At 48.4% G+C, this 19,760-nt stretch overlaps 1 protein-coding gene across 1 annotated transcript; it reads right to left on the bottom strand.

The window, feature by feature from the left end:
- Nucleotides 1-355: 355 nt before the first annotated feature.
- On the bottom strand, nucleotides 356-4,706 carry CST3 (cystatin C). Its single transcript, XM_003280846.4, has 3 exons — nucleotides 4,272-4,706; nucleotides 1,910-2,023; nucleotides 356-698 (listed from the first exon to the last, which is right to left on the bottom strand). The coding sequence occupies exons 1-3, from the start codon at nucleotides 4,512-4,514 to the stop codon at nucleotides 615-617; spliced, it is 441 nt and encodes a 146-aa protein (XP_003280894.1). The 5' UTR covers nucleotides 4,515-4,706; the 3' UTR covers nucleotides 356-614.
- Nucleotides 4,707-19,760: the final 15,054 nt, after the last annotated feature.

Here is a 19,760-nt window from a genome sequence, read left to right as displayed (position 1 = left end):
CTGGCCCCTGCCTGTGGACATAGCCAGCCCCCTCCTCCTGGTCTGACCAGCAAGCAGCTCAGACAAAACCACCAGCCCAGCTTCTGGGGGCAGCAGCCTGGGCCCCCTCCTCTCCCTGACCCCCTCACCAGGGGCTGCTATGGCTCAACGCCTGGGTTCCCAGCCCCTGGCTGCTCTCTCCCTGCTCTGAGACTCAGGTCTCCTATAGCAGCAGCTCCCCTGACAGCCTTGCTGTGGCCGCATCAGCTCCCAGATACTCCCCATCTTCACACCAGCAGGACACGGAGGCTTCATAAAGGAATTGCGGAAACCCTGCCTGTGTGCACATCCCCAGACGGCCAAGAACTCAGAGGGAGCCGATGCTACTGTTTTATTGCAGGAGGTGGGGGTGTATGCACCGCACACTCAGGCTATGAGAAGCAAGGAGGAAGGAGGGAGGGCAGAGCCCCTTGCTGAGCAACAAAGGCCACCTGTTGCCTTCTCTGTCTGTCTCCTGGTGCAGGCATATGGGGAGACCTTCCCCAGGGCAGGGGCCACTAGTCCAGGGGTGGGAATACAGAGGGTGGGAGGTGTGCATAAGAGGGGATAGGCACAGGCCAGCCCGGTACAGACCCCTAGGCATCCTGACAGGTGGATTTCGACAAGGTCATTGTGCCCTGCCAAGGCACAGCGTAGATCTGGAAAGAGCAGAATGCTTTCTGTGAAAGAAAACAGAGGGGACAATCAGTGTGGGTTACAGTTCAAAGCAGAAGATGCCCAGGCACGGGACATCAGAGTGGGAGTGAAGAAGGATGGAGGTGAAACACTGGGCCCTTACCTACCCCTCCACCCACCCCCGCTGATCCCAGAGCACTGCTGGACTGGGCAGTGACTGCTCCATCCCTCTCCCTGGGCTCCAACTCCACCTGGTGGCATTGGGCCCTCACCCCAGCCTGCAGGATTCCTGCTCCAGCACAGCCCTGTGAGGAGCAGCCTGTGCAAGGCCTCGGGAGCCCTAAGGGTACAGGGCAGGGGGAGGCGGCTCACTGCCCCCAGCTCCTTCCACCTCCAGCCCCCAGGCCAGCACTATGAGGGGCCAGAGGGAAGAACCCAGGGAACTGGAAATTCCAACTCATAGTGCATGGAGTGGTGAGGAGAGTGTGGCTCTCCCCTGAGCAGAGACGTCACAAGAAATCCTGGGTCCCTGGAGAAGCTGGTGTTGGGTGAGCTGGGGCAGGTCTGAGGGTTTGGCTGCTAACAGGCCTCTAGTACCCTCTAATCTGCTCAGCGTGGCTGTGGCTGTGGCTGTGGGCAGGTGCCTGAGGCTGGGGTTAGACAGCGCCCTTTCTCCCTGCCCAGCACCCAGCCCTGCAGCTGCTTCCTGCAGTCCCGTAGGCAACACTCCAAAGCACACAAGGTGGAGCTCCCAGTACCCCAATCCCAAGCTGAAGCCCTCTTAGCAAATCAAATTCATCACCCCTCTCCACACCACCCCGTCTACAGGCACACACATAGGCATCTACATGAACTCACCCTAACCTTCACCCACACGGATCTATGTATGAATCCACATACTCCCTCACACATCTGTCTACCCACACGCACACACACACAGTGCAGGTAATTCCTCATAATAAAGCATCTTTGTGCACAGACACCCCCACACATCTGTCCACACACATATACTCACTCACACACCCACACCTATCCATGCATAAAACCCCACTTCCCCAACACATCCACACACCCACTTGCACACACTCACGTGCACCTCCCCACACAAACCTATACTTGGAAACACATATGCACCTCCACATGTACACACACTCAGGCACATGCACACATACCCCGCAGAACATGTGCATCTCACACACACACACACACCCCTCTGCAGTGTATGACTGGCCCTGGACCCATATAAGGCACATACCCTTTTCAGATGTGGCTGGTCATGGAGGGGGCAGTTGTCCAAGTTGGGCTGGGTCTTGGTACATGTGGTTCGGCCCAATTCCACATCCAAGAAGTAGTTCACCCCAGCTACGATCTACACACGTGAAAGAGCAGGAGGCAGGGACAGCACGCTCTGTCAGTTTCTTACACACACAGGCACCTCACTGTGACTGGGTCACTGGGCTTGCCTGGGGCTTCAAGCCTACCTTCATGAGCTGCCCACACTGTCACTTGCAAGGCACACAAGCCACCTCCTCCTGCCAGCTGGCAAGGATGCCATGCCCCAGGCCTCCCCAGTAACTTGTTTCTCTATGCCAATGCCAAGGATTAAGTGAATTTTGCTACCTATGGCCCAGGGGGCAGTGACACTGGATCTATTCTAGGAAGGTTCTCATGTGATGATGAAATTTCCGCAAACTTCCAGTTCCTGGCATTCAGTCCACAGAGCATCTCATTCCTGCCATTTAACCCAGAGGCATTTTTCCTCATTTCTCACTAGGAGATGAGATGCTCACATTCATTGATGTTTTAGGCCAATAAACATTGCTTCCCACATGCCTCCATTCCAGGTGTGATTTTCAAGGCAATATTTCTAAAGTGAGTCACACACCTGCATGTCTTAGGGTTGCAACTTCAGAAGAGAACTGAATGCTTTCCCTGCACAGTGCCGCCCCCAGACATGACTTGTCAGAACTGGAGAAGCATGGCATGAGCGACCCTGGGACCAGGGTGCTAGACCTTGCCCTGTGGAACCACACACAAGTCCTGTAGAACCACATGCAAGTCCTGTGATCCCTCCGGTGTCAGTCTGCTGCTCTGTAAAATAGGCTCCAGGGCCCAATGATCTACAAGGCCCGGTGCTTCACTCCCAGTGAGAGAGAGGTGCAGGGCCAGCGGGGACCCTACACCAGGGAGTGTGCCTCCTGTGCAGGGAGAGGGCCCCAGCTGACAGCTGCAGGAGAAACGGGGCTGGTCTGGACTCCTCTGAATTTCCAAGAGAAGGTGGAGGAGCTCTAAAGTCTGTGTCACTGTTCGCTGCTCTGCCATGGGATGCAGGTCAAGCTGGGCCTGGTAGCCCTGCTGAAGCTCCCTCCCGATCCGACCCCCTACTCCACTCTGCTGGGTGTCCCCATCTGGCTGAGGTCTAACTCTGCATCAGCTGGTAGAGGTAGGGTCAGGCATGCTCCACCCCAGCAGGAACGCAGCTGCCCTGGGCTGTAGGGGTGGTCAGCCGGCCTGAGGGTGAAGGCCGCTAGTCCTAGGGGTCTGTGCCCAGGGGTGTGACTTGGGGAGGGAAGCAGGGCTCTGCAGGACAAGGAGCCAGTCTCAGGTGTGGCCCCTGCGGAGAGGACTCTGGGAGGAGGACGAGCCTCATGGCCTAGATCTCATCCTGAGCAGCACCAAGCCCACCCAGAGTCAGCACAGTCTCCATCCACACCTGCTGGACCCTGGGAAATGGCACGGTCGTGGCACAGACCCAGCGGCTGCTGCAGGTTAAAAGAGGCCGAGGGGACAGGACAGGGCTGAACTCATGCACTCATGGCCCGGGAGCGGCCTAGGGCATGAAGGCCGTAAACAGACAGGGAAAACTGAATGAGTCTGAGCATTAGATCAGGAATGTGTCAGTGCTGCTTTTCAAAATGGAATCGTGGTTATGCAAGATATTGCCCTTGTTTTTAGGAAAAACACACTGAAGTGTTTACTCTCAAAAGATTCAGGCAAAAAATGCATATACAGTACATATACACACACCCATATTCACATTCGGAAAGTGAGCTGGGGGGAACAAACAGAGCAAAATGTTAACATCTATGCTAACATCTGAGGGATCTGGGTGAAAGATCTACAGGGATGCCCTGTACTATTTTTGCAACTGCTCTGTAAGTCTGAAATTACGTGAGAATAAAAAGTTAAAAGAAACAAAAGTGCTTAAAAATTATTTGGTGGAAGAACAAGGAGGCAGCCAGATGAGGGGCTGTTTTTCCTTTTCCTGCGTATTCAGCAGCGCACCAGGAGGCCAGCGTCCCAGGAGGCCGGGAAAGAGCTGGGTGGGACGTCCTGTGCCTGCCCCCGCGCTGCGGGGCCGCTGCAGCTGGCGCCTGGAAGCTGATCTCAAATGCCGGGCGCGGACCTGACGTGTCCATGCGGTTCCAGGCCAGGCCAGGCTCAGGGCATTCCCGGACACGCCCGCCAAGGGCTCCGGGGTGACAGCGAAGACCGGGAACAAGGTCCGGGTGAGAAGCCCAGGCGCTGGGGAGGAGCAGCACGGGGTCCGGGAGCAGCGCGGGGCGGGCTGGGGCGGCGGGGCCGGGGCTCGGGACCCTGCGGGGGGCGGCACACACCTGCTTGCGGGCGCGCACCACCTGCAGCGCGCGGCTGTGGTACATGTCGTTGCTGGCTCTGTTGTACTCGCTGACGGCAAAGTCCAGTGCACGACGCACACCCTCCTCCTCCACGCTGGCGTCCATGGGCCCGCCCACCAGGCGCGGCGGCTTCCCGGGACTGGCGCCGGCCGCGGGGCTCACGGCCAGGGCCACGGCCAGGATGGCCAGCAGGAGCAGCGGGGCGCGCAGGGGCCCGGCCATGGTCGGCTAGGACGCGGGACGCGGGGAGTTGGGCGCAGGCAAGAGGCTGAAGCTAGAGGGAGAGGACCCGGTGCGATTCCGAGGCCGTGAGCCTCCCGGGACGGGCAGCTGCGCTTTTATCCCTTCCGGCCTTCCCCGCCCCTCGCGCCCTGCGCTTCCTTTTCCGGAACGCCTCGTCCCTCCCGCCTCACCTCTCCCTCCCCGCTTCCCCTGCCTCTCCCCGCCTCCCGGTCCCTCCCTATCAATCTCCTCCCTTCCCCGCGCCCCCTGCCCCTCCCAGCCTCCCTGTCCCTCGCCATCCATCCCCTTCCCTCCCTTTCCCTCCCCTCCCAGCCCCTCCCAGCCCCTCCCGGGCTCTCTTCTCCCTTCCCGTCTCCCCTCTCCCTCCACTCCTTCCCTGGCCCCCCCACCTCCCTGTCCCTCCCTATGCATCCCCTCCCCTCCCCTCTCCCTCCTGGTCTACTCTCTTCCTCCCAGCCTCCCCTGCCCCTTCTATCCTCCCCATTCCTCCCCATCCATCCCAGACCATTCCTGCCTCCCCACTTCAGGCCCCTCCATGCCTCCACACTTCAGGCTCCTTCTCCTCTATCCCTTTCCCCTTTCAACCCCCAGACACCGCCTCCCCTGCCCCTCCTCTCCCTCCTCCACTCCTGTCCTGGCTCCCACTTCGCCCCCCACCAGCTCTGCTCCTCTTCATCGCCCCTCCCTCGTCCCCCCCCACCCCCCACCCCCGTCTTCCCCTACTGACTCCTGGCCTCTCCCTGTCCCTGTCCCTCCTATCCTCTTCTTTCTCCTCTTCTAACCCCACTCCTGGCCCCTCCTCCCCCACCCCTTCCACACCTATGCCCCTCTTCTACCCACTCCACCCCCTCAGCTCCATCTCTTCCCAAAGACCTGTCCCTCCCCCCAAGCTTAGTTCACCCAGCCCTCCAGAGAGGTGTCAAGGCCCCCTGAGCCCTAAAAGCATGCGACCCCCTAGCTTCATTTCCTCAGAAAAGGGAAAGATAGAGGTCTGGGGCCTTCCGGAGTCTTCAGAGGCCCTGAATATCCGCCAGCATTTGGTCAAGGTCTAGAAATCACTAAGGCAGAGGTGTGATTCCAGAGGCTGCAGAAGACTCAGGCCGTGCCCTGTGCTAGGGAACTTTTCAAACAGTAGAATTAACCTTTATTTGAGTAAAAAACTCTGGGTTGTCCTTTCACAACTCCTTATTATTCAATAAACAGACTTGTCACCAGCTTCCCCCTGCACCAGGCGGTCTAGGAGCTAGAGACGGAGCCTGGGTGACCGAGCCATGGACACAACATTGCAGGGCTGCTGCCTGACAGATGTGACACGAATCCAGGAGCAATTTAAAACTTTCTGGGAGACACATTTCAAAAAGTAAAAAAGAAACAGGTGGAGGTAATGTTTATAATGTTTCTTACTTAACCTAATATATCCAAAATATTTCAACACATAAGAGGAATCATTAATAACATAGGTTATTTTATTTTGGGTGTGTATACTGAGTCTTTGAAATTCCCTGTGTATATGTGTGTCAGTTGTACTGGCCCCATTTCAAGCGCCCTGTGGCCACATGTGGCTGGTGGCTGTGGCACTGCACAGCCCAGCATTAGGGTGTGTGGGAAGATGGCGAATAGTGATCAATAATTAATATCAGGAAATTAGTCTCTCTGTTGGAAGTGAAAGAGTATGGGATAGAGAGAGATGATGCCACTGGACTTGGTCAGGGAGGTCTCTATGAGGCTGGAAAGGTGAGAAGCCCTGCCTAGACAGGAAACAGAGCCCCAGGCAGCAGGAAGGGCCAGTGCAAAGGCCCTGAGGTGGGGCTGGGCATGCCTGCTCCAGGAAGAGGAAGCTCCTAGAGTGGATATGAGCAGGGAAGGGAACGACCTGGAGTCTTAAGGTAACTGTGGGTGGGTCTGGGTGGAAGATGCAGGGAGACCCCCCGGCAGGCAGTGGGGGTGTCAGGAGAGGGAGCAGCAGCCTCAGGATGAATGTGGGAGCCCACGGGTGTCTCTTGCTCCTCTCCTCTGGGCGTCATGCTGCCAGCACTGGTCCTCTGCACTGCTTGGAAAACTCACCTGAGTTTAGAACATTGCTGTGAGTGAGGTAGAATTTACAGACAACAAAATGTCTAATCTGGGGGATTTCATTAATGCATATACGTGTGTTACCACTTTGTCCAGACCTCTGACATCTGCCTTGCCCCAGACGGTGTCCTCCTGCCTCTGCAGCCCACCCTCATGCCCACCCTGCCCTGGCAGCCACCATCCTGCCCTGTAGACTCCTTTGTTGCCTGTCCTTGAGCTTCCCAGGAATGGAGTCCTGCAGAGCAAGCCCAGGTGTGTCTTTGTCCTTTGCTCAGTGTGGCTTTCCAGCGGACCCCGAGTTCCTTCATTGCCAGGATTGTGAGTTCTCCTTCTCCCCAGACTGAGAGGACCTGATCAGCTGGGTGCCCTATGGGGTGACAAAGTCCCCAGGTTGGGATGCCACGGGCCTGGGCTGGAATGTGACTCCAGGAGTGGGGAGGGTGGAAGGAGGCTCTGAACAGACAGCTGCTCCCTTTGTTCTCTCAACCCCACCCTCCATGCCTGAAGGTGACCCTGTGGCAAATGCCCTTATGGTGAGGTGGCAGCTTGGCCAGAAACACCAGAAAACCCTGGGCCTTTGCAAGGCACCCAGAAGACTCTCCTGGGAGTGGTGGAGGTGAGGGTCTGCCAGGGTCAGCCCAGACCTGCTGTGATCCTGGGGCTCAGCCATGGCTGGGGCTGGATCAGCAGGAACCTGGCAGCGGGAACAATATTACTCATGGATGCTCATGTTCAGTATTAGGACAGGGGACCTTGTTACCTGAGGCCTGGTGACCATCTCACCCCACTGTCAATCCAGCACCCCTAGAAAAGCCATGCACCCCAGCAGATACAGCAGGTGGCCCAGATGGTGTTTACTGCTGGGTGAGGGAAGGAAGGTCTTCAAACAGGGCTGCACATATGCCTCCTAGTTAGACAGGAAATGGGGAGAGATTTTCAGAGAAGGGAAAGAGTGGGCAGCCCCTGGCCAGGTGCTTGTGAGCAGAATGGTCATCTCCCAAGTGTGGGAATTGGTTCTTCTCTGTGGCTCCCACCTTCCCTGGCCACTGGGGTTCTAGTCTCAGGAGGATGTGTTGTGCAGGGGGTAAGCTGAAATACACACAAATCCCCTGTCTTTTGTGATTAGGAAGGAGGTGTAGGTCACCCAAATAGCAGGAGCATGGTGGTAGGTGGGGTGTGAGGTGGGAGATGAAGTGCTGGCCTATTTCCCTGTATGTGATTCCACCGCCGGTGGTCATCCTCTGTCAGGACGTGCCCTGCAGGCACATGCTGCAGGGAGGGTCAGCTGGCCTGATGCAGCAACTTCTCTAACCCTTGTAGGACAGACACCAGTGTAGGGTGCTCTCAGGAGCTGCAGGGGCCATGTTCAGTGTGCTGTAATAGGAAGTGAAAGGTTACAGTAGCTGGGCAGCTGCTCCTGATATTTGGTGACCTTGAGCAAATGTTTTGCCTTTGCTGTGGTCATGTGTCTGGAGAGGTGGACTGCCTTGTAAACTGTTGTGCCTGGGCATCAGTGATGATGTTTAAACATGATTAAAAGTGACAGAGCAGCCTACAGCTTCAAAGACATGCTACAGAGACCCAGAGAGAAACAATGGACCCAGGACTGAGCCTGGGGCCTCCAGCACCCATGTAACCTGGAGGAGTCCAGCTGCCCAGGAGGGGGCATGTTTCCCTTCTGCCGGGTGATGAAAGAGAAAGCCGTGGTCTCCCAGGCTGCCTTTTGACTATTGATCCCATTATCTGAATTAGTAGAGTGAGAAATGAGGTAAATGGCAGAAATTCTCTATAATAAATAAGCAATAATAACAACACTAAAAAGTTCTATAATAAATAAATGACCAAACACATAAACAGCACCTAAAGGTGCAAGCGGTTAAATCAAGTTGGCCAAGAGTTGAGATTCTGCACTTTGGGTTTTGAGCAGTTAGCGCTCGGTGTCTACAGTAGGAGCTTGGACTGAGCAGCCACGGGGTTTGGTAGCTTCTCAAAGGCGAAGCCCAGGAGCATTCTTTATGGAGTGCCCGGAGTCCTCTGGGGTCAAGCCTGTCCCTTACACACAGGCTCCCTCCTTCTCCCCTCTCTCTCCCCAACGATGGAGGACATGCAGATGCTTCTAGACCGTAGGCCAACATTGGTAATGCATTTGGCTCCAATAAAGATGATGCCACATCATTAGGAAACTGATCCACACGGGGAAGCCTGCTGGCAGCCTTGCAGACTGAGGCGACAAAGGGCAGAGCCCAGGGTCTGCAGCCCATTTTGCACTTCGTGGGGGGATGAGAATCCTTGGGACATTTCTGCTCAGGAGCAAATGTGTAAATGGCGCTCATCATTTTGGATTACAGGGTTAACATTTATTTTCTCAAGGAGTGCATTCACCAGAGCAGAGCCAGTGACTGAAGAACCACATCTGAGTGGAAGGGAGAGAGAGAGAGGCCTCCAGGGACACAGGCTGCTAGCTGGTGCTGCCAGGGCTCCACCTGACTCCCTGCAGAGGCCTGGCCACGAAGAAAACAGATGGCTCTGAGGGGGTTGAGCAATCCCTTTGGCATCTCTGAGTGGTCAGTTTCCTTTCTAGACCCACGTTCTTGTAATGATCCCCTGTTAGTGTTTCTGCAGCCTTGAATATCAGTTCCTTTAGCAGAGTTCAGTGACCCGGGAGAGCGGCTCCTGTTCCTGCCCAGGATCCTGCTAAGCTGACTCACTGGGTACTGGAGCTGGAGCCCCAGGCCTCGTGCTGCATCTTGTCAGAATCCTGCTAGGTTAGTTTAGCCAGCACTCTCTTCCCTTGATGTCTGCTTAGTAACTTTCCACCTGCTAACACCACCCCTCCACGCCATGTTCCTTGGCTATAAATCCCACTTATTCTTGTTGTGTTCAGGGTTGAGCTCTGTCTCTCTCTTACTGCGATAGTGTTGACCCCCCACCGCGACAGTCTTGAATCAAGTCTCCCTTACCATTTTAATAAGTGTCTACAGAATTTTTTTTTAACAGTAGAAGCCAGCCAGGCCAAAACTCTGCCCTACCAGAAAATCCTGTTGCCAAGTAAGAGTAAGGGGCTTGGAGGACTAGAAGCAAACAAAGAATGGGAAGAGCGCAGATGGAGTGGGGGTGATGGGAAAGGGACGGGTGTAGGGTAAGGTGGGGCTGTGGGGCTGTGGCATGTGTTTCCCCCAATATTTAATTATGAAAATATTTAAACATGCATCAAAGTTAGAGTAATTTTACAGCAAACACCTATCTACCCGCTGCCATGATTCTGTCATTAATATTAGACTTCTTTTTTTTTCTCACCTATCTACTGCTCTGTCCGTCTAAGCATCCTCAATCTGTCTTTTTAAAAATGCATTTTATAGTAGGTTGCAGACATTAGTATACTCCACTCCTAAACACGTGTTAGTATGCATATCATTAACTAGAGCTCATCATTTATTTTTACCTTTTTCATTTGTTACAAAATGTACCTATAGTGAAATGCACAAATCTGAAGCATACATGTATGACTGAATTTTGACAGAGTCACACTCTATCAGATACAGAGCATGACACCCCCTAGAAAGTTCCCTCGTCCCCTTTTCCAGTCAATTGGGGGCCTCACTTCTGAGACAGCCACTGCACCAATGCTTCATTCACTATTGTTGAGTTTTGTTTATTGCAGAAGTGCATGCCAACATATTTTTACATCATGTAGACTTTTATGCTTGCCATTTTTCACTCAGCGTGATGTTTTTGAGATGTATCCATGTTAAACAGTATATTCATACATCAGTCTTTGATTGCCACACATGAGGCTCCTGACACTCGCAGCCCTGGATTTCAGGCAGCATTTGCTGCAGTGAGGAGGCAGCTCTCGAGCACTTGGAGTTTTTGCCACTACTTCCCCTTTCTCCTTTCTAATCCAGACCAGCTGCCCTGCCTTACCCGCACTCTCCCTGCTCCTTCTCTTTCATCTCTCTCTTTCTCCTAAGATTACTTTCACTTTTTGCTCCAAGCAGAATCTAGAAGGGGGAAAAAGTGTCACCATCAATGGAGCAAAACCCAATTTTCTAAGACAATGAACAGATTTCTCCGACACTTCTCCATATTTGAAAATAAAAGTTCTTGTATTTTTAGAATCAAATTAGTACATGCTTATTATAAAATGAATAAGAAAATGAATAAAAGTGTAAGAAAGATAAATTACATGTGTGCATGCGAGTTTGTGTGCACACGCTTTTGTGTGTGTGCCTGCGTGTGTACACGTGTACATGTGTGCATGTGAGTTTGTGTGCACACGCTTCTGTGCATGTGCCTGCATGTGTACACGTGTGCATGTGAGTTTGTGTGCACACGCTTCTGTGCATGTGCCTGCGTGTGTACACACGTGTGCATGTGGGTTTGTGTGCGCACACTTCTGTGCATGTGCATGTGTGCATTTTCACCAAACTGAGATTATGTGGTGATTATAATTTCCTGTTGCCTTTTTAAACTTCATTATGTCATGAGCATTTTTCATGTTGTTAAATTGTCTTTGAAAGTTTTGTTTCGTTTCCTATTCTGAGTATTCCACAGTTTAGTTTTTAATTTTTTTTGCTAATGAGAGACTTTTAGGCTATTTCAAATTTTTTTTTCTAGAATGAGTAATACTGTGATACACACTCTTACAGAAAAAAAAAAATCTTGGCGCATAGGTTGTTTTCTTCCTAGAAGTGAAACTTTTGAGTCCGGGGCTACAGAGTTTTTTGTTTGTTTGTTTGTTTGTTTTAATGAATCTCAAAAAAAGACTGCCAATAGCTCTTCAGAGAGAGACACCTGCCTCAGTCAGGTCCAACTAGCCACGAGGCAGTTCTAGTGGTCAACTGCAGCATTCTGCGCTTTATCTTAGGTGTGAATGTTGGTGAGTGTAACTGTCCTCAGTTGTCATACTGGGCCTGAGACCATGGGTGGTCCTACCTAAAGGGCAGTGCTCTTTCTAGGCATCGTTTGCACCTGAATCACATCATGGTAGACCCATCTTGTTCTTATTGATCCTTTATAAAAGGTGTTACCTTTTTCATTCTTTCACTTAGTTTAGTAAATATTCATTGAACACCTATGATGTGAGATTCTGACTTTAACGAGGTAAAAGTTCCGTTTGTGCTTTCAAGAAGTCCTGGGTCAGTAAGGAGAAAGCCATCTAAACAGATATTTCAACACAGCGTGGTGCAGGTCATCACAGGACACTAAAAGGTGCAGACACCAGTGCTGCGGCTCCAACCCTGGGGGTCTCCTGAGGCACATCTGGGGTTTTAACACCAACGCTGCACCCATGTCTCTAGCATGGATGTCTCCAGCATGAACTCCTGATGAACCTCCAAGTCCATCTCAATGCCCTTCTCCTGGATGGCTCCAGACACCTCAGGCCACCCAGGCCTTCAGCTGTACGTGGGGCCACCCCTCCATCTCCCTCACTCCCAGCCTTTCCTGCTCAGTAAGGGCTGCTCCACCTTTCTGGTTGCTCAAGCCAAAAACCTGGAGTCCCCCTTCACCAACTTCTCTTCTCACATCTGATTTATCAGGAAATGTTGCCCGTTCCACCTTCAAAACACATCTAGATGATCTGTTCACTGCCTTTGCTTTCATGGCCACCACTGGGCCAGACCACCGCCAGCTGTAGGCAGCATCTGACGGGTAGCCCCAGCAGCCCATGCTCATCTCTGAAGCCCAGGGCTCCTTTTACAACCTCAATCGAATCACGCCAGTCTTCTGTTCAAAATTCTCAGACACATGTGGCTCTTGAGCACTGAGATGTGGCTGGCACATTTGTGATTTTATTGAATATTCATTAGCTTAAGTTTAAAATAGCCACATGAGGCCTGTGGCTGCTGTGCTGAATGGTGAAGTTCTAATGGTTTCAATTCTCACTCAGAGTAAAACCAAAGACCTCCAATGGGTCCACAGAGCCCTCATGATCTGCCTGCCATATTCTGACCTCCTGTCTTACTGCTTTTCTTGCTGCTCCTGGAAGGTAGAAAGCATACTCCTGCCTCAGGGCCTTTGCACGAACTGATTCCTACACCTGCAGATCTGTGGTTCTCTTCCTCACCTCCTTCACTCTTTCTATAAAGGTCAGCCTCAAAACAAGGAAATGTAGAGCCAGTGGAAGTAGCACCAGAAACATCCAATGTGAGGCAGGTAATGGTTAATTTATGTCTAATTTATCCCAGAAGAAGGATTTTATGAAAAGAAGAATGAGTGTTAGCCTGAGTCCCCTCCTAGACCATGATTCCTTGCCTGTGGGGGTCCCTAAGTGGGCCCAAACATCCTTGGCCACACAGTATAACACCTGCATGCTTGTAACTAGAGCAGTTGTGGCCACATGCCTGTGCATGAAGCACTCGTGGTGATTTTTAAGATAAAGAGGAAATAAGTGGAAAATAGCTATTTGGGAAGGCTGGAATATGGGCCAAAGAAAACAGTGTAAAATTAAAGCATAGAGAAGTTTTATCTGGGGGAAGAGAATGAATGTATCATGCTAACATATATGTCCAGTGCATTAACCTGGTTCAAGTTAGCTTGCAGGAGTGAAAGAAAAATAAATAATAAAAATGAAAAATTTTATTTTACCTTCATTTATTCCTTCTCTAATGCTCTCATTTTCTTCATGCAGAACAAATTTTTGATTTATATTGTTTTCCTTCTTGAAGAACAAGACCCAAAGTGATTCATAGGCAAGTTTGAGAAGCACTGTGTCAGGTGCCTGAGGCATGGCAGTTGGTCATAAAGGCTGGTAAAGAAAAATAATTCTGTTCCCTAAATTGCAGCTGTAGTAACTACAGGGACAGAATTCTGAAACAGCAAGAAATGGGTGGTTAGGATCCCTCAGACTCCTCTACTGCAATGTCCTTCATTTACCAGCACTTGAGAAAGGAAAGTAGTAGCAGAGTGTTTGAGACTGCCCTTTTTACTTTTACTTTTTGAGATAGGATCTCACTCTGTCACCCAGGCTAGAGTGCAGTGGCACCATCTCGGCTCACTGCAATCTCTACCTCCAGAGCTCAAGTGATCCTCCCGCCTCAGCCTCCTAAGTAGCTGGGACTACAGGTGCACGCCACCATATCCAGCTGATTTTGTATTTTTTTTTTGTAGAAATGAGGTTTTGCCATGTTGCCCAAGCTGGTTTCAAACTCCTGGACTCAAGCAGTTCACCTGTCTCACCCTCCCAAATTGCTGGGATTACAGGCGTGAACCACCATGCCTGGCCCCAAGACTGTGTTTTGAAAGATTTCCAATTTACAGAAAAGTTGCAAAAAGAGATGGTCAGTTTTATTTGTCATCTTGGGTAGACTATAGTCCCCAGGTTTTCAGTCAAACACTAATGAAAGTGTTGTTGTCAAAGTAGTTTGCAGAAGTGATTAACGATAACAATCAGTTGAGTTTAAGGAAGGGAGATTATCCTAGATGACCTGGGTGGACTCGATGCAATCAGTCCAAAGGCCCTAAAAACAGAACTCAGTTTCCCTGAGGAGGAAGAAATTGTGACTGTGGACAGCAGTGTCAGTCTGTGCCTGAGAGCCCCAGCTGCCCTTCCTGAGGATCTACCTTTTTTGTTCTGCCAGCTACCACCACTGCATAAGCCGATGTCTTACAGCAAGGCACACGTTGGAGATACTGCGGGTTCTGTTTCAGACCACCACAGTAAAGTGAATTTTGCAATAAAGTGAGTCACACATACTTTTTCATTTCAAGTACATGTAACAGTTATGTTTACACTATACTGTAGTCTATTAAGTTTGAAATAACATTATATCTAAAAACAATATATATACCTTTGTTTTAAAAATACTTTATTGGTAAAAAATGCTAACAATCATCTGAGCCTTCAGTGAGTTAAAATCTTTCTGCTGGTGGACAGTCTTCCTTCAATCCAATGGCTGCTAATTGATCAGACTGGTGGTTGTGAAGGTTGGGGTGGCTGTGGCAATTTCTTCAGATATGACAACAATGAAGTTTGGCACAATTATTGACTCTCCCTTTCACCAAAGATTTCTCTGTAGGCTCAGCATGGTGGGTCACACCTGTAATCCCAGCACTTTGGGAGGCTGAGGGGGTGCGGATCACCTGAGGTTAGGAGTTCGAGACCAGCCTGGTTAACATGGCATGGCAAAACCCTGTCTCTACTAAAAATACAAAAAAAAAAAAAAATTAGCCAAGCGTGATGACACAGGCCTGTAGTCCCAGCTACTTGGGAGGCCGAGGCAGGAGAATCACTTGAACCTGGGGGGCGGAGGTTGCAGTGAGCTGAGATCGTGCCACTGCACTCCTGCCTGGGTGACAGAATGCGACTCCGTCTCAAAAAAAAAAAAAAAAAAAGAGAGAGATTTCTCTGTAGCATGAGATGCTGTTTGATAGCATTTTACCCACAATAGAACTTCTTTCAAAATTGGAGTCAGTCCTCTCAAACCTTGTCACTGCTTTATCATCTAAGTTTACATAATAGTTTAAATCCTTTGTTGTCATTTCAATGATTTTCACTGCATCTTCACCAGGAGTCGATTCCATCTCAAAAAATGGCTCTCTTTGCTCATGCACAAGAAGCAGCTCCTCATCTGCTCAAGTGTTACCATAAGATTGCAGCAATCCAGTCCCATCTTCGGGCTCTACTTTTTGATAAATTTTTATTTATTTGTATTATTATATCAATAGCTTTTGGAATACAATAGGTTTTTGGTTGAATGAGTGGATGGATGAATTATGTAGTAATATGTTAATAAAACAATTCCTGGATGAATTATATAGTGGTGAATTCTGAGGTTTTAATGCACCCATCACCTGAGTAGTGTACATTGTACCCAATATATAGTTTTTTATCCTTCACCCCCCATCCCAGCCTCCCATTTCTGAGTCTCCAAAATCCATCATATCACTCCTTATGCTTTTACATACCAGTAGCTTAGCTTCCATTTATGAGTTAGAATATGCAGTATTTGGTTTTCTTTTCCTAACTTACTTCACTTAGCATAATGGCCTCCAGCTCCATCAAATTTGCTGCAAAAGACATGATTTCATTCTTTTTTATGGCTGAGTTGTATTCTACAGTACCACATTTTCTTTATCCACTCATTGATCAATGGGTACTTAGGTTAGTACCATATCTTTGCAATTATTAATTGTCCACTTGTAATTATTGTTCTCTTTCTCTACCATATCTGCAATTACTTCCTCTACTGAAGTCTTGAGTCCCCCAAAGTCATTTATGAGTGCTGTAATCAACTTTTTCCAAACTTCTGCTAATGTTGATATTTTGACCTCCTCCCATAAATCACAAATGTTCTTAATAGAATTTAGAATGGATAATCCTTTCCAGAAGGTTTTCAATGCACTTTTCCTTGATCCATCAGAGGAATCGCTATCTATGCCAGCTGTAGCAATATTAAATGGATCTCTTAAATAATAAAAGATGAAAATCAAAATTACTCCAGGATCTATGGGCTGCAGAGTGGATTTTGTGTTAGCAAGCATGAAAACAAAATTAATCTCCTTGCACATCTCCATCAGAGCTCTTGGGTAACTAGGTGCATTGTCAATGAGGAGTGATTTTTTTAAAGGATTTTTTTTTTTTTCTGAGCAGTAGGTCTCAAAATTGGGCTTAAAATACTCAGTAAACTATGCTGTGAACAGAAATGCTATCTTTGTTTTATCTGTAGAGCATAGATTTATCATAATTAGTAAGAGTTGTAGGATTTTTGAAATGGTAAATGAACATTGGCTTCAACTTAAAGTCACCAGCTGCATTAGCTCCTAACAAGAGAGTCAGCCTGTCCTTTGAAGTTTTGAAAACAGGCTTTGACTTTTCCTCTCTAGCTATGAAAGAAGGTGGTAACTTCTTTCAATAGAAGCCTGTTTCTTCGACATTGAAAATCTGTTGTTTAGTGTAGGCAACTTCATCAATGATCTTAGCTAGACCTTCTGGATAGATTGCTGCAGCTTCTACATCAGCACTTGCTGCTTCACCTTGCACATTTACATTATGGAGATGGCTTCCTTTCTTAAATGTCATAAGCCAATCTCTGCTAGCTTCAAACTTCTGCAGCTTTCTAACCTTTTCCAGCCTTCATAGAAGAGAGTTAGGTTCTTGTTCTAAATTAGGCTTTGGCTGAAGGGAATGTTGTGGTTGGTCTGATCTTCTATTCAGACCATTCAAACTTTCTCCATATCAGCAATAAGGTTATTTCACTTTTTATTGAGACAGGGTCTTGTTTTGTCACCCAGGCTGGAGTGCAGTGATGCAATCATAGTTCACTGCAACTTTGAATTTCTGAGCTCAATCCTATTGCTTTAGCTTCGTGGGTTGCTGGGACTACAGATGCACATCACTGCATCTGGCTAATTGTTTTTATTTTTTGTAGAGACAAAGTCTCACTTTGTTGTCCAGCCTGGTCTTGAACTCCTAGGCTTAAGTGAACCTCCTGCTTCAGCCTCCCAAAGTACTGGGATTACAGGTGTGAGCCATTGCACCAGGCCTATTTCACTTTCTTGCTATTTGCAGGTTCACTGGCGTAACACCTTTAATTGCTTTCAAGAATTTTTCCTTTTTATTCATAACTAGGCTCTTTGGCACAAGAGACATAGCTTTTGGCCTGTCTTGGCTTTCAACATGCCTTCCTTGCAAAGCTTAAATCACTTCTAGATTTTCGTTTAAAGTGAGAGATGGTGGAAGAGATGGTGCAACTCCTCCTTTCACTTAAACACTTAGAGGCCAATGTAGGGTTATTAATTGGCCTATTTTTTTTTTCTTTCTTTCTTTTTTTTTCCAGAGACAGAGTCTCGCTCTGTCGCCCAGGCTGGAGTGCAATGGCTGGATCTCCGCTCACTGCAACCTCCGCCTCCCAGGCACAAGAAATTCTCCTGCCTCAGCCTCCCAAGCAACTGGAATTACAGGTGTGTGCCACCATGCCAGGCTAATTTTTATATTTTTAATAGAGATGTGGTTTCACCATGTTGGCCAGGCTAGTATTGAACTCCTGACCTCAAGTGATCTGCCCGCCTTGGCCTCCCAAAGTGCTGTGATTACAGGCATGAACCACTGTGCCCAGCCTAATTGGCCCAATTTTAATATTGTTGTGTCTCAGGGAATAGAGAGGCCCAAGGAGAGGGAGAGAGATGGGAGAATGGTTGGTTAGTGGAGCAGTCAGCACACATAGATTAAGTTTACAGTCTTATGTGGGTGCTGCTCATGGCACCCCAAAACAATTACAATAGTAACATCATTGATCACAGATCATCATAGCAGTTATAATCATGATAAAAATGTTTGAAAGATTGTGAGAATTACAAAAGTGTAACACAGACACATAAAGTGAGTACCTGCTTTTGGAAAAATGGTGCCAATAGACTTGCTCCTCTCTGGGTTGCCACAAACTTCCAATTTGTAAAAAATGCAATGTCAGCAAAGGATAATAAAATGAAATATGCCAGTATATCTCTTAATATATCTCTCTTACTAGGTCTGTAAGTTGGCATAAGGTATTAATTTAACTTATATATGGATTAATACCATATACCAACTTACAGTCCTAGTAAGAGAGGTTGAACCCTGAGTGATACACATCCATATGACAACTTTAGCATTTGCTTCTCTCTCTTGTTTTATATATACATACATATATTATAAGTATTTATATATATACACACATATATATATACACACACACACACACATATACATATTAGAGAGTAAGTTGTAGATATTATGGCCTTTTCCCCTTAAATACTTCTGCCTCAGAAAGAAGTTCTGGCTGGGTGTGGTGGCTCATGCCTGTAATCCCAGTACATTGGGAGGCCGAGGTGGATGGATCACCTGAGGTCAGGAGTTCAAGACCAGCCTGGCCAACAAGGTGAAACCCCGTTTCTACTAAAAATACAAAAAATTAGCCAGGTGTAGTGACAGGCACCTGTAATCCCAGCTACTCAGGAGGCTGAGGCAGGAGAATTGCTTGAACCCAGGAGGCGGAGTTTGCAGTGAGCCGAGATTGAGCCATTGCACTCCAGCCTGGGCAACAAAGAGCGAAACTCCATCTCAAAAAAAAAAAAAAAAAAAAAAAAAGAATAAAAAAGAAAAAGAAGTTCTTCTGAAGAAAAGGCTTTTTGGTACTTGTTGTCACATAATTATCAGATTTAGGAGATTTAACACCAATACACAATTATCTAATAGTAGTTCTTTTAAAAATGTCTCCAATTATCCCCAAGATATCCATTCCAGCATTTTCCCATCTGCTCCCAGATCAAATCCAGGATCTCATGTTGCATTTTGTATCATGTCGCTTTAATGAACATGCGTGGGAACAACTGCTGTCCTGTATTTGTCCTCCATGTCATTGACAATTTTTGAGGAATACAGAACAGTTGTTTTTATAATAATATTTTACATAATTTATAACCTTATAAATTTGAGTCTTTTTGTTTCTTGATGGTTAGACTTAAGGCCAACACTTTTGACAGAAGCTTCACCTGGGTGAGGCTGTGTCCTCCTCAGTGTATCATATCAGGAGGCCCAGGATGTGGGTTTGTCCTGTTACTGGTGACATGATGTTGATCATTATTTAAGGCAGTGTCTGCAGGTTTCTTCATAAGTTTCTCCATACTTATTGTTAACAAGTAACCTATGGGGAGATGCTTGGAGACATTATAAAATATCCTGTGCACCAATCACTTCCCCCAGTGGTTTTAGTGTCTGTTGATGACTCCATCAAAGTATGTTATTGTTCTGTGGTTGCTTCCAGGCTTTTAAATGCTGTTCTTTGATTCAGCCTGCAGCAGGGTGTTAGGGAAGGCTCTTCCTCCCTCACACAGAGTCCCAAAACACTGGGCTTCAAGGGAGGTGGTGGTGTATCCCTGTCCACAAAATATTTTGTGCACTTCCTTTTTCCTGAGCAAGATAAAAGGTACTCTGGGCATGTTTTCTTAGGACACCTCTTTTTAAGACCTGAAGGTCTTATGGAAAATGGCAGCCTTCCGTTTTAGCTGTCAAAGTCTACAGGCTTTAACTATGCCGGCTGGTGGCTGGAAGTGGGTCCAGGCAACAGTTCAAAGTCAGAAGCCTGAGATCTGTGTCCTTCAGAGGGTTGGTGGCAGCTTGTGCTGTAATGCCTAACCTCCTTTTTACTAACCCTGTTTTTAGACTCTCCCTTT

This window comes from Nomascus leucogenys, chromosome 13, assembly GCF_006542625.1.
Source record: "Nomascus leucogenys isolate Asia chromosome 13, Asia_NLE_v1, whole genome shotgun sequence".
Taxonomy (NCBI): domain Eukaryota; kingdom Metazoa; phylum Chordata; class Mammalia; order Primates; family Hylobatidae; genus Nomascus; species Nomascus leucogenys.
The sequence above is the reverse complement of the archived record's forward strand: the minus strand, read 5'-3'. Positions and strand labels throughout refer to the sequence as shown.